Source organism: Pleurodeles waltl, chromosome 3_1 (assembly GCF_031143425.1).
Source record: "Pleurodeles waltl isolate 20211129_DDA chromosome 3_1, aPleWal1.hap1.20221129, whole genome shotgun sequence".
NCBI lineage: Eukaryota > Metazoa > Chordata > Amphibia > Caudata > Salamandridae > Pleurodeles > Pleurodeles waltl.
In genome coordinates, this window is record NC_090440.1 from 1,436,643,965 (window position 1) to 1,436,656,887 (window position 12,923).

General features: G+C 46.8%; 1 protein-coding gene across 2 annotated transcripts in view; it reads left to right on the top strand.

Moving 5' to 3' along the window:
* The window catches only part of LOC138285261 (interleukin-18-like), a 294,006-nt gene that overhangs the window by 10,457 nt on the left and 270,626 nt on the right, over positions 1–12,923 (top strand). For both annotated transcript variants that reach the window (XM_069224972.1, XM_069224970.1), the window contains exon 2: positions 1,800–1,931. In XM_069224972.1, coding sequence (XP_069081073.1) covers positions 1,800–1,931 — 132 coding nt within the window. The remainder of the gene's footprint in view (positions 1–1,799; positions 1,932–12,923) is intronic.

Below are 12,923 nucleotides of genomic sequence, written 5' to 3' on the forward strand. Positions count from 1 at the left end.
CTTTGCTGGGTGTTGGGGAAGCTGACGTGGCAGGGTGTCAGGGAGATGATAGCATCTAACACCTTTGGCAGGAATGCAGAGAACGACAGCTGTGAGACACCAGCAACTAGTGTACCCGTTGTTTGGAAGGAACCACTTGCCAGCATGTGGAGGACAGCAAGCAGCTTTGTCATCAGTGGTATGTTGTGTGGGGTCTGCAGGCTGGCTGCAATTTGTGGCTCAATGTGGTGCAGCAGGTGTAGTATGGTGGTTAAATATGGCGCTAGGGTGTTTGAGTTATTTTTTGGACGGGAACACTTACCTTGCATCTCATTAATGCATGGAGGTTTCATGCATCCGAAAAATGATGCTAGCACCAATATTTTGATGCTAGACGGGTCTAGCGTCAAAATATAAATATGGCGTTAGGTTTGCGCTGAATTAGCGTAAAATAAATTATACTAATTTGGCGCAAACGGAGTATAAATATGCCCCTTACTTTCCAATGCAAATCATGATTTGCTTTGGAAGGTTTCCTAAAGTAATGCAGAAAAGCACTACATGCTACTTTGTATCAAGAGAACATTCCATTAGTGGAACATGGGTGTTACCATCCAAACACCTATGGATTTACATACAAATCCCTAGTAGTACCATTTGCAGACTTAGATTTGCACCAAAAAAGTATATCTTCTTTAGGCTGCACAATAGTGTGGCAAGTTTTAAACATCTCAACACTTTTTCGACTTTGCGTGTGTGCTGCACTGCACAGCACAGTACACATAAAAAGTGTGAAAAGTGTTAAACTATATTGAGCAAAGTATTTTGTACTGGAAGGGTGACATTCCAGTACAAAATCAATGCTTGAAAACGTGCACACCCTTGCAATACGGTGCAAAGGGGTTTGTTTTAGGGCATTGCAGCCTAAAGTGAGCCAGTGCAGGGGGAGAGGAAAACAGCACACTACCTTGGTAAATAAGATGCTGTGCTCACTCCATTTCACAGAACACAGTACACCAAACTTGGTTGCAGGGCTTCATTGTGTGAAAAATTTGTAAATCTGCACCGTTGTCTGTCAATTTTGGTCCAGGCTTGGAGAATGATTTAGGGAGGGCCAAGATAAAATATAGACGGTCATGAAAATCAAACATTGGAGAAGACAGGAGTATTAGTGGTATGGCCACTAAACATCCAATGGCAAACAATGAAAAAAAGAGCAGGGCCCCAAAAATGCCTGTGTTAATCTGGAGTCTCTAGGGGTTTTGTAAGAGACCCTCACCAACTAGAAGTCACTAGTGGCATGCTTCATCATCCGGTTTGACCCATCTAAGAATCTATTAGTTTGCTTGTGTTAAAAAATGGGGTCTTTGGTTGGTAGTCAAGTTACCCCCTGTCCAAGCAAGGACCCTCACTCTAGTCAGGGTAAGTGACAACCAATCCAAATTATCCTGGGCCCACCCACTGTTCACTTGGCACTGAGCAGTGAGGCTTAACTTAGAAGGCAATGTGTAAAGAACTTGTGCAATACATCATGCAATAACACAGTATAGCACCACAAAAAAACACCACACAGTGTTTAGAAAAATATATAATATATATCTGGATAAATGCACGTCAAAACGATTTAGATGCAATAAGTATATTTTGGAATATCACTGTAAAAATTATAAGCAATAAATGTCTCTTGCAAGCACAAAGTACCTGGTTTGCGTTCAAAATCTCCCCAAAGAACCACAGAGGAGGAGATGCATGGAAAACAGTGAGATGTGCATCGATTTTGCGGGCCGCACATGGTGATGCGTTGTTTATTTTCCTCGCAGGGATGGCTGTGCGTCGATTTCTGGTGTTCGGTCATGGATCCTCTTCGGGTTGCGGGGTTTTCGGATGCCCTGGGGATGAAACATTGAAATCCGGTGCTGACAGGACAAAGTCGCAGGGGCTGTGTCGATCCGGTAGGCGTTGCATGGAAATTTCTACCACACAGCAGGTGCTGCATCGATTCCTCTCTGAAGTTGGGCTGCGTCATTCTGGTTTGGCTGTGCTTCGACCCAGTTGGCCGTGTGTCAAATTTCCGGTTGTTACTCTGGCGCTACGTTGATCATTTTGTTGCGAAGTTGGGCTGCGTCTTTCTGGTTTGGCGTGCAGTGAATTTATCACCGCGATGCAGGCTGTGCGTCATTTCTGGCAGCGTGTGCGTCGATGTTCCCCACACAGGGAGTTCTTCTTGTAGAGATGAAGAATTTTTGGTCCTGAGACTTCAGGGAACAGGGGGCAAGCTCTATGCAAGCCCTTGGAGAGCACTTCTCAGCGCAGCCAGAGAGCAGCAAGGCAGCAGGGCAACAGCAACAGCAGTCCTTCACAGAAAGCAGCCAGGTGAGTCCTTGGCCAGCCAGGCATTTCTTCTGGGCAGGTTGCAGATTCTGGTTTGGGTTCTCTTCTCCAGAAACTGTCTGAGTTGATAGGGGTAGAGGCCCTATTTAAATTCCAAATTGTGCCTTTGAAGTGGGGGAGACTTCAAAGAGTGGCTTAGAAGTGCACAAGGTCCCCTTTCAGTTCAATCCTGTCTGCCAGTAGGGGGTGTGGCAGTCCTTTGTATAAGGCAGGCTACTGTCCTTTGACATTTAAGTGTCAGGCCCTCCACCCTCCCAGCCCAGGAAGACCCATTCAAAATTCAGATGTATGCAAGTGAGGCTGAGCATCCTGTGTTTGAGGTTTGTCTGAGTGAATGCACCAGGGAGCTGTCACGTGAACCTAGCCAGACATGGATTGTAAGGCACAGAAGGATTTAAATGCAGAGAAATGCTGACTTTCTAAAAGTGGCATTTCTAAAATATTCATATTAAATCCAACTTCACTAGTCAGCAGGATTTTGTATCACCATTCTGGCCATACTAAATATGACCTTCCTACTCCTTTCAGATCGGCAGCTACAGTGCGTGCTGTGAAACTGCACGCACAGGCCTTGCAATGGCAGGCCTGAGACATGGTTAAGGGGCTACTTAGGTGGGTGGTGCAGCCCCACTAGTGGCATTTAATCTACTGGCCATGGGCACATATAGTTCACTTTACTAGGGACTTATAAGTAAATTAAATAATCCAATTGGGTATGATCCAATGTTATCATGTTTAAAGGGAGAGAAAATATGCACTTTAGCACTGGTTAGCAGTGGTAAAGTGCGTAGAGTTTTAAAACCAGCCAAAATAGTATCCAAAAGTAGAGGGATGCAGGCAAAAATTTAGGTGTGACCACCCTAAGGCTGTCAGGTCTAACAGCTTGGATATCGATAGCCTTTGCACAGGCTGCCCCAAGATGTCACGTTGAAAACTATATAAGAAGAAGATTGGCAATACAACAATCCACCAAATTTTGTATTGGAATTCTGTAGACTGGCCCTGACCGGGAACTTTTTTGAGTTCCAAGGTTCCCTCTACCTACAACTCAATGAGACTTTGATGCAGAGTACTTTCGCCCTCAATGTGACAGATTTGTGTGTACACCACTTTGAGAAGAAGTTTGTCCTTGCTAATCAAAACTCTTTTCCTCTTCATATGATTCTTTAGAAATGCTATATTGATCCATCTTGATTATCTGGGAAAATGATGGAGAGATGGTTCATGACTTTCATGTTTAATGCATCTGACAACCATCTGAATTTCACTTACACCATGAGTAAAACAATCCTTACCTTCCTAGACATCAACATCATTCCAAATCAATGGGGTCTCATAACAAACACGTACAAGAAACCTGTGGATAAGAACAGTCTGTTGTAGTTTAGTAGTTTCCACTAATGACCATTACGCGAGAACCTTCCATAAAGGCATTTCTTGAAGATTTGGAAAAACTGTTGTGACATTCAAAACTATAAACAACCGTCAAGAGAGCTTTCCATAACTTTGAAGCTTAGAAATTGTCCAGATTCGATCATCTTAAGGTGCCATAAGCAAGCCAAGAATCAGAAGAGAGAAGGACGTCTTGACCAGGCGTCTGGGATTCAAGAGACTAATCCCTTAACATGCGTGATCACATACAACATGGGCTTGAGTTACATCAAACAAATTATCACTAGGAACCAGTGTATCATCAACTCTGGATCACTGAACTTTGTAAAAATGATGCTTGCCCATAGAAGAGGCTGTAACATACCAGATTACTTGGTTCATACTCTTTCACATACACCATTGATGAGACCCAGACGGTTTCTCAATCATGTGGTGTGCTACCAGTAGATGGAAATTTCCTTTGTGGTTCCTGCAATGTGTGCCACTTGACTACCCCTTCCAGGATTATCAATCTAGGTGTAGAACAAAATGGGTACCTAAAAAAATACCAATGGCAACACATCACACATAGCATACATGATCACTTCTCCATGTGACATAAAATACATTGGGATGACTAGCAGAAAATTTAGGATTCAGATAGAAGAACATAAAAGGAACATTTGGTGTAAAAAGATTACAACTAATATGAGAAATCTCTTTTTGATAGCAACCACACCATAGATGCCCTACATTGGGTTATCCTTGAGACGGCAGACAACTCAAATAAGACAGTAGATGAAATCCGCTTTGAAAGGGAACAATGTTGGATTTACCACGTCCAGACATTTAAAATAGGACTAGATGATAATATCCCATGGTTAGATTTCTCGTGATGAGTACTAATCGTTTTAGATTTTCTCAGTACATTTTTACACCTTCTGTCAGTACATTTGGGATTTCCCCTATGGCATAAGACGAGACTAGAATTAACTACTCACTTTCTTTGTGGTCTTCTTTTGGTCTCCCCACACCATGACTGTCATTTGCCAAAATACCAGGGGTAACGGAAGTGACATCACACGCCATTTGACCTTTACCTTTACTCACACACATGCTTACATACACACACAGTTTTACACATACACAAACTTTCTCACATAAACAAACTTTCACCCGCATTTAAAAGTATATTTACTTACCTCAGATGCCAGTGAGGGTCATATTCCAGCTAATTGTACTCCATTCTTTATTACACTAATAGTGAATAAGAAATTATTATTCACTATTAGTGTAATAAAACACTGAACAGAAAACAAGGAAAATGGAGCTCTGACTAACATCTGAAGCGACGAACTGCCCCTGGGCTCTTGGTACTGATTTTGCCACCTCTGCAGCCAGGGGTCGCACAAGGAATGCCAGGGGTCGCACAGGGAGTGTCAGGGGTCACGAGCGGGGCAAGACAGGGGTCGTGACTGCGACCCCTAAACTACGTCCATGCCCCACACCCTTTTATGAAAATAAATTGAATCTCTACACTGATTGTAGCAATGATATGATTGCCATGTTTATGTTAAGTATGTTTTTCTGTTCAATTCTTTTCTCAGTACAGCTGGGTATTCTATTATCGCTTTGTGGTCCTTTTTATCTCTCCAGTCTTTTTTGTAGCCTCCTCTAAGTAAACAAAGTTTATTTTGGACACAGATTATTATTACAATAATTATTATTGTTATTATTATTATTTGGAAGATTTGCCTTCTTTTGAAGCAAAGTTTTACCCAACAGTTTGCCATAAATGCAGATCGGTTGTACTCTTTTTTTTCTTCTTTGAAGCAGACCACTATGGTCCTATGGACCTCTAAACAGTCCACCCATACAATGTATGATGCAACTGATGTAGAGACACACGTCCAAGGGTGTATCAGAAGCGGCACATGCTTCCCTACCGTTCTTAAGCTCCAACCTTGGCACTTAGCAGGGCTTGAAGGCAATACCAAGTCATACAAGTGAGCTGGTACCCTTGGCAAAGTGACTACACAGGGGTTGGACGCTGATTTTGGATTGGCAATCGCTTTACTTAAAACCTTGTCTGTTACGATCTCCACAGTGCATGACTACAAGGTCTGCCTGCACCCACTGCTGCCCTATGGGACCATACAAACCCTCCCATGAAGGTACTGTTTATCTTTCTCATTTATCACAATATTAACCATGTGTATGGGCGTACTTCTCACATGGCCGAAGTATCGTTACCACTTTAGACAGCTTGTTTGGTCAACACAGAAACATCTGTAAGCACTTTGTCTATATCTTTTACTGCCGTGAGCCATCACTTTTTTCCAAATCTCAGGTGAAAAATTTGGAGTGCTCACTAGTGGTGGAATAAGTTCATATTCATAGAACGAATTACTTGAAGTACGGTATCTTTTATGTTTTATTTATTTTACCACCTGTGCTTCTTTTAAACTTTTGCAGGGATTGGGCAAATTAACCCTAAAGAACTGTAAGTTAATTAAATAAGTCTAATAGGGAATTTGAAGTAATTTTAAGACACCCCACACAGATCAGACTAATTCTCACACTAGGACGTTTTCCATCCTCTAGAAGGTCCAGCTGACTCAGTCACAATAGAGGCCTCATTACCAGTTTGGTGGTCCACAGACCAACACACTTGCAGTGGTGGTCGGACCGCCACACCACTGGCGGTTCTACCGCCAGATTATGATCCTGGAGGTCAGACCAACAGGAGACCGCCAGGCTCACGGATTCCGATGGGTTGGCAGTGGTCAAAGTCATGGTCAGCCATGACAGTGCACATGGTGACACCATTGTGCTAATCACAACTTCACTTTCCACCAGCCTTCCCATGGTGGTTGCACCACCCTGGAAAGGCTGGCAGAAAGCCAGTGCTGTCCCCCCGCCAGCACCCTCGGAATGCGCACTGTCTGTTATGCAGGCTAAGGGAGCTAAGGCCAATGCCACTGCACTGTTTCCACTGGGCTGACTAGTGGAAATGCCACAATACAATGTTTCCACTGGTCAGCCTGGTAGAAACATCGTAATACAACACGGGTGAGGCTGCCGCATTGAGGGTAGCCTCATCCCCGCCATATTGTTGGTCTGGGCAGCAATGCCACTGGGATCGTAAGTAGGCCTTAGGTATCTTGAGTGCCGACCCAATGATGAAGTATACCACTTGTAAACTGTAGTGGGTGGGGGGGGTCTCAAAAAACTCCTGATGAGCAATTTATGGGCTACACCCTGTTTTGATTGTTTTTAAAATATGGAGGGGCCTGGTCCCTCTAGACCAATCTGCCTGGTGGCTAGATATTAATTGCATTACTATCAAAAAAAAATTCCTTCTTTCTTGGCAATATTGCCACTACACTTGCACCAACAGACCTGTCGAAAATACAATTTTAGCGACCAGGTGATTTTTGCTCAAATCAAAGCCTGATTAAAAGGTCATCAGCTCTCCTTTTGTTCTGGAGCCTCACACCTAGATGGTGATGCAGTGAAAAGAAGCAGTGGCACACAGCTTGTTATCAGTCAAGTAACTTGGCGAACCCACAATTTAAAGGAGGGTTTTTAAATTTGTCTAACCTCTCCATATAAGAGATGTGCTTGCAAAGCAAGATTGCCATATTTATCTGTATGTATGAGTATTTTCACAAATAATGATTTATATGGCACGTACTAATTTATTCTTTAATTTTTTATAGTGCTACTCACCCCATTGTAGGGTGTCAGAGCGCTTTACAACACACATATCACACACAGACAATAAATCACAAAAATATATAAATCAATGTATAGGAAATGTTGTGTTAGAAATGGGGTTTCTGGCTGGCTAGGGTATGCACCTAAGCCAGGGAGAACCCACCCACTCTAGTCAGGGCAAGGGAGTTACACATCCAAGATAACTCCTGCTCACCCCCTTGGTAGCTTGGCACGAGCAGTCAGGCCTAACTTGGAGGCAATGTGTAAAGCGTTTGCACAACACATGCAACACATGTGACGCAATATGTACACCACAAAGTAAACACAACACTGAGCTATGTAAAAATAAACTGTATTGCACAATACATAATTAGACCAAACATTACATGTCAGAAATACCCTGCTACCTTAGCTGTTGTCAGAACGTTACACAAGTTACTAATACTCTGCAAGAATAAGCAGCAGTCACATTAGAACATGTAAGTACCCAGGATTCTTCAACATAAGCAGTAGTCAGGAATCACAGTAAAGAAATAAATGTACTTGTCATAAAAGACAAATAAATGCCTATATCAGGAACATTACAAAACCATATGGTAATTATTCAACACAAAACAACATGCCTGACCTCTAAAAGGCACATCAGCAAGTATATGGCGCAGAAAGACACAGGGTACTCTAATCCATTCAAAATGTCCATACTAACATAGAAACATTAGAAGCCTTATGAGCTGTTGAAAGTACCTGGTTTATTCTGCCAAGGCACCTCTAGTGCCGTGATGTGGACAGGCAGGGGGGTCCCCGGCACTCCTTGTGCCAAACGGGGTCTGTATGTTGATCATGGGGGAGAGGGTGGGCTGCACCCCCTCCTGTAGTTATCTCAGGGCCGCTTCAGGGGATCCGCGATCTTAAGGGGTGTTGGGGGCCCTCCTGGGGGCCACGCCTACACAGGCACCGACAACTTTGGGGGCCACTCCCACGGGGTGTGACTGACCCTCCTGCGAGGGCGGGGCGAAGTGTGGCGAATGGTGCTGGGGGAGTCCGCGCCCCTAGGGCAGTAGCCAGAGGGGAAAGGAACTCCCTTTCCGGCCCGTGCCCTGCAGGGCCGAAGACAGCTGCCCTCGTCCTTAGTGCGGCTGCCAGAAGAAAGGGGGGAGAGGCCGACACCGCTCCCAACTAGCGGCCCTCCTCCTGGAGACAGCTGAGAATCTCCAGCGGGCCATGGCGGTGACGCTCCCTTCCGGTAGGAGCCGACGTGTGCCCCAGAGGTGCCTCTTATGATGACCAGATCCCCAGGGGCACAACCAGGAGCGCGCCAGCTCCAATCTCCGTTGTTGTGGTGCCCTGGGGGCACACAAGAGCGCTGAGCCAATGCGCTCATTGATGTCCAAGCACCTGGGTGGCGGTGGTGAATTGCAAGCTCCAATGAATGCTTTTCAGCTCGGGGCAGTTTTTTTAGAGACTTGGTCGCGGTGGTGAAGTATCGTCAAAGTGCTTACGGAGCTCTCAGGGGCCACACAGGCAGCACTCTTCAGTGCACTACGCTTGGGTTGCGGTGGTGATCCTTCCTCACCACTAAAGCGTGCAACGTCCCCCTACAAGTGCTAGTAAGGCGATGTAGGTGAAAAATGAAGCACTCCTCGTGCTGCGGTTAGTTGAAGGGGTCAGTGGCCACAGCACCCTGCTCCTGGAGCCAAAAAAGGGGGGAAGGACAGGGCTAGCAGACCCAGCAACAGGCCAGCACAAGGGATGCAGATGGTGGCAGTTCCTCCTAGTGACCAGGCAGGTCACAGGTCAACACAGCAGCAGCAGTCCAAGGTGGGTCCAGGTGAGTCCATTCAGCAGCGTCCTTTGTCCAGTTCCAGCAGAGCCAATGGAGTCCCAAGAATGTCTAAATTGTGGGGAAAATTCCCCTGTACTTATACTCAGTTTACAGTGTGTTTTACAATGAGGAGAAGAGGGGGTTTCAACCAGTTACAACTGGTTCTGGGAGTGCTCCCTTCTCCCCTCCAGCACAGGCTCCAAACATCAGTGGGGGGTAAACGGCCCTATTGTGTGAGGCCAGGGCAGAGCCTTTAAAAATGCAGGTGTGCCCCATCTCTCCCTTCTCTCAGCTGAGGAAGACCATTCAGTATGCAGATGCACCTCTGTGACACCTCCACCCTCCCTGTGTACAGGCTGTCTGAAAAGTATGCACAAAGCCCAACTGTCCCTCTGTCCAGACGTGGATTTGAGTCAAGCTGCAAAACACCAGAGTCATAAGCACAGAGAAATGCTCACTTCTAGAAGTGGCATTTCTGTAATAGTAATAAAAAATACACCTACACCAGTAAGCAGCATTGGTTACCACCATTACAACCATACCAAACATGCCTACACTACCCCTCATAAATTAGACAATGGGGGTTATTACAACTTTGGAGGAGGTGTTCATCCGTCCCAAAAGTGACGGTAAAGTGACGGATATACCACCAGCCGTATTACGAGTCCATTATATCCTATGGAACTCGTAATACGGCTGGTGGTATATCAGTCACTTTACCGTCACTTTTGGGACGGATTAACACCTCCTCCAAAGTTGTAATAACCCCCAATATCCCTTACACATAAGGCAGGGCATTTCCAATGCAATCCTATGAGAATGCAGCACTTTCAGCAGTGAGAAACCAAATAGGCTGTTTGTCACTACCAGAACAGGCCACATTACTAGGCACATGTCCTGCCCTCTACATACATGGAACCCTGCCCATAAGGCTAGCTAGGCCGTACCTTAGGAGTGACTTGCATGTAGTAAAAGGGGAGTTCTGGGCCTGACAGGAAAATTTAGATGCCAGGTCCCTGTGGCAGAAAACTGCGCACACAGGCCCTGCTCTAGCAGGCCTGAGACAGTTTGAAAGGCTACTTCAGTGGGTGGCGCAAGCAGCGCTGCAGGCCCACTAGTAGCATTTAATTTACAGGCCCTGGGTATATGGATGCCACTTTACAAGGGACTTATAGGTAAATTAAATATGCCAATTAGGTATAAGCCAATCATACCACGTTTACAAGGGAGAGCACAAGCACTTTAGCACTGATTAGCAGTGAAAAAGTGCTCAGAGTCATAACGTCAGCCAACAAGGGTCAGAAAAATAAGGAGGAAAAAGGCAAAAAGTCTGGGGAATGACCCTGTAAAAGGGCCAGGCCCAACATGACCCACTACCAGCCTAAAGCCAGGGGGGACCAATCAATACCTTGATAGACTTCCCTGCTTGGGGCGAGAGAACCAGGACCCTGGCCCACAACTGCAAGGGCATGGTCTAGTTCTATGCCAATATGAACCCAGTTGGATCCCTCTGTCTATGCTCCCCAGACAATCTAAGCTAACCCATGGAGGCGTCCTAGATGTGTGTGGCCAGAGCCAGGTCCCAGGCCATCCCGGGGCTTCTGGTTTCTGAAACCTCTCTGAGTTGGGGGCGGGAGCCCCAGGTGCATAGCATCCTCTCTCCACTCTCCTTCCCACCAGTTCAGGAGTTACCGCCTGCCACTGTTCTTCTAGCCTAGGGACTGGTCCCATAGTCTGAACAGGGGTCAGGGGAGAGTCTTTTCTCACCCTGCCCCTCATTCTAGGGTTCCGCCCCCTCCGTGGAGGAGTGGTACCACCAAAATCCAGAACTGCCAGGGTGCTGGTGTCAGTCGTCCTGGTCAGCTCACCCACCAGTTCAGAGGAGCCCCTCCGTAACTAGTCTCCCAACCCAGGGTCCTTCCCCTCTGGCTGAGCCGGGGTCAGGAAGAACCTTTCCTCTTCCTGCCCCTTGTTCTAGAGTTGCGCACCCTCCCACCAGGAGTGATACCCTTAGAAATATTGGTAGAGAGACTTTGGGCAGCTGTCTCTACCTCCAGGTCAAGGGGGTTGCCCATGACCTGGTTCTCCAACCTAGGGACGGTACCGTTGGGCTGGACATGAGTTAGGGGAGAGTCCTCCCTCTCCCTCAAACCCTTCCCCTCAGAAGTGGAATTCCTAGGGAACAAAACAGTAGGGATGCTGGGTACAGCAGTCTCTACTTCCAGATCTAGGGAGTTGCCCATGACCTGGTTCTCCAACCTAGGAACAGTACCCCGGGGCTGGACACGAGTTTGGGGAGAGTCCTCCCTCAAACCCTTCAAAGGAAGCGTCCTCACCCCCCTTTGTGGGGTGGTGCTGCTGGTCTCCAGAGCTGGCGGGACACTGGTTCCAGTTGTCCCTCCCACTCCTTCAGACACTAGGGGATCCCTTTCAGAGGATCGGCCTTTGGTAACTACTAATTTCCCACCTTGGGGCCCCTTTTGGGTGCTTTCCATGACATGTGTAAGGGGACAGGTCCCTCTGGATCTAGCACCTCCCTCGTGCAGAACCTTGTAGTGGTTGGTTAAATTCTAGCCTTGGGGCCTCTTCTGGATGCCTTCCAAGACATGCGTAAGAGGACAAGTCCCTCTAGATCCTTCACCCTCCCCGCTCAGAACTTGGCCTGGATTACCCAGAACCTTCCTCGCCCCTTGCCAGGGTGAACCTTAGACGGCCCTTAATGCCTGACCAGTTCCTCCAGCACTAAGCCAGAGGTCGGCATCCTTTGCAAGTTCCCTGGGATCAGAGAACTCACAGTGTGACAGGTGTTGTCGTAGCTCTGAAAAACAGCAACTGAACATGTGCTCCCTTATAATGAGATTAAAAAGCCCTTTATAAGTGGTTGCTGTTCTATTCTTCACTTATCCTTCTAGTGCTTTTGAACAATTCCCCATGGAATCCTCCCAAGACTGTTGAGACCACTTTTTACTGCCTCTGAACCTCAACCTGAGGTGTTCTGGGGTGAGACCATAATTTTCTATCAGGGCCTTTCTGATGTGGGGATACCTCTGCCTGTCACTCCCTTCTGGGGCCAGTGGGCCATCCCTTTACACCTCAGGAATATAGCTCTCGAGGACAGTGCAACTAGAGCTTCCTCATACTCGATCAGCCACTGATGTATTTCGTCCCCCTTCTTGAACCCAGGCACCAAGTCTGTGGGTAGGTAAAGATTGTGCCTAACACTACAATCAATGCTGCCACCACTGGACTGCGGCTGCAGTGCTGGTGAGTCCAGATCTGTCAGACTGCGCTCTAGATCGAGTCTTTCCCTTGCAAAGGCCCTTTCAGCCTCTGCCATCCTCTCCTGGACTAAGGTCTTTTCCACCTCAGCTTGTCTCTCTTCTACAGCCAGGCTGGCTAGCGGCAGCCTCAGGTCCCTCTCTGCCTGCCTATCTCTGAGCTCCTCAGGTGACAGGGAATGGGAGGTGGCGCTGCTGCTAGACAAGGACCCAGTAAGGGACTCCCTATCTATGGGGTCCTCTCTCCCTACTGGTGTCCCTGGCCAGTCATCTTCTCCTTCAGTGTCTAACTCTCTGGGGTCACTGTCCCCCTGGGGTGTGGACTGGGGACCCTCCTTCTCAGAGTCCTCACTACTCTCATG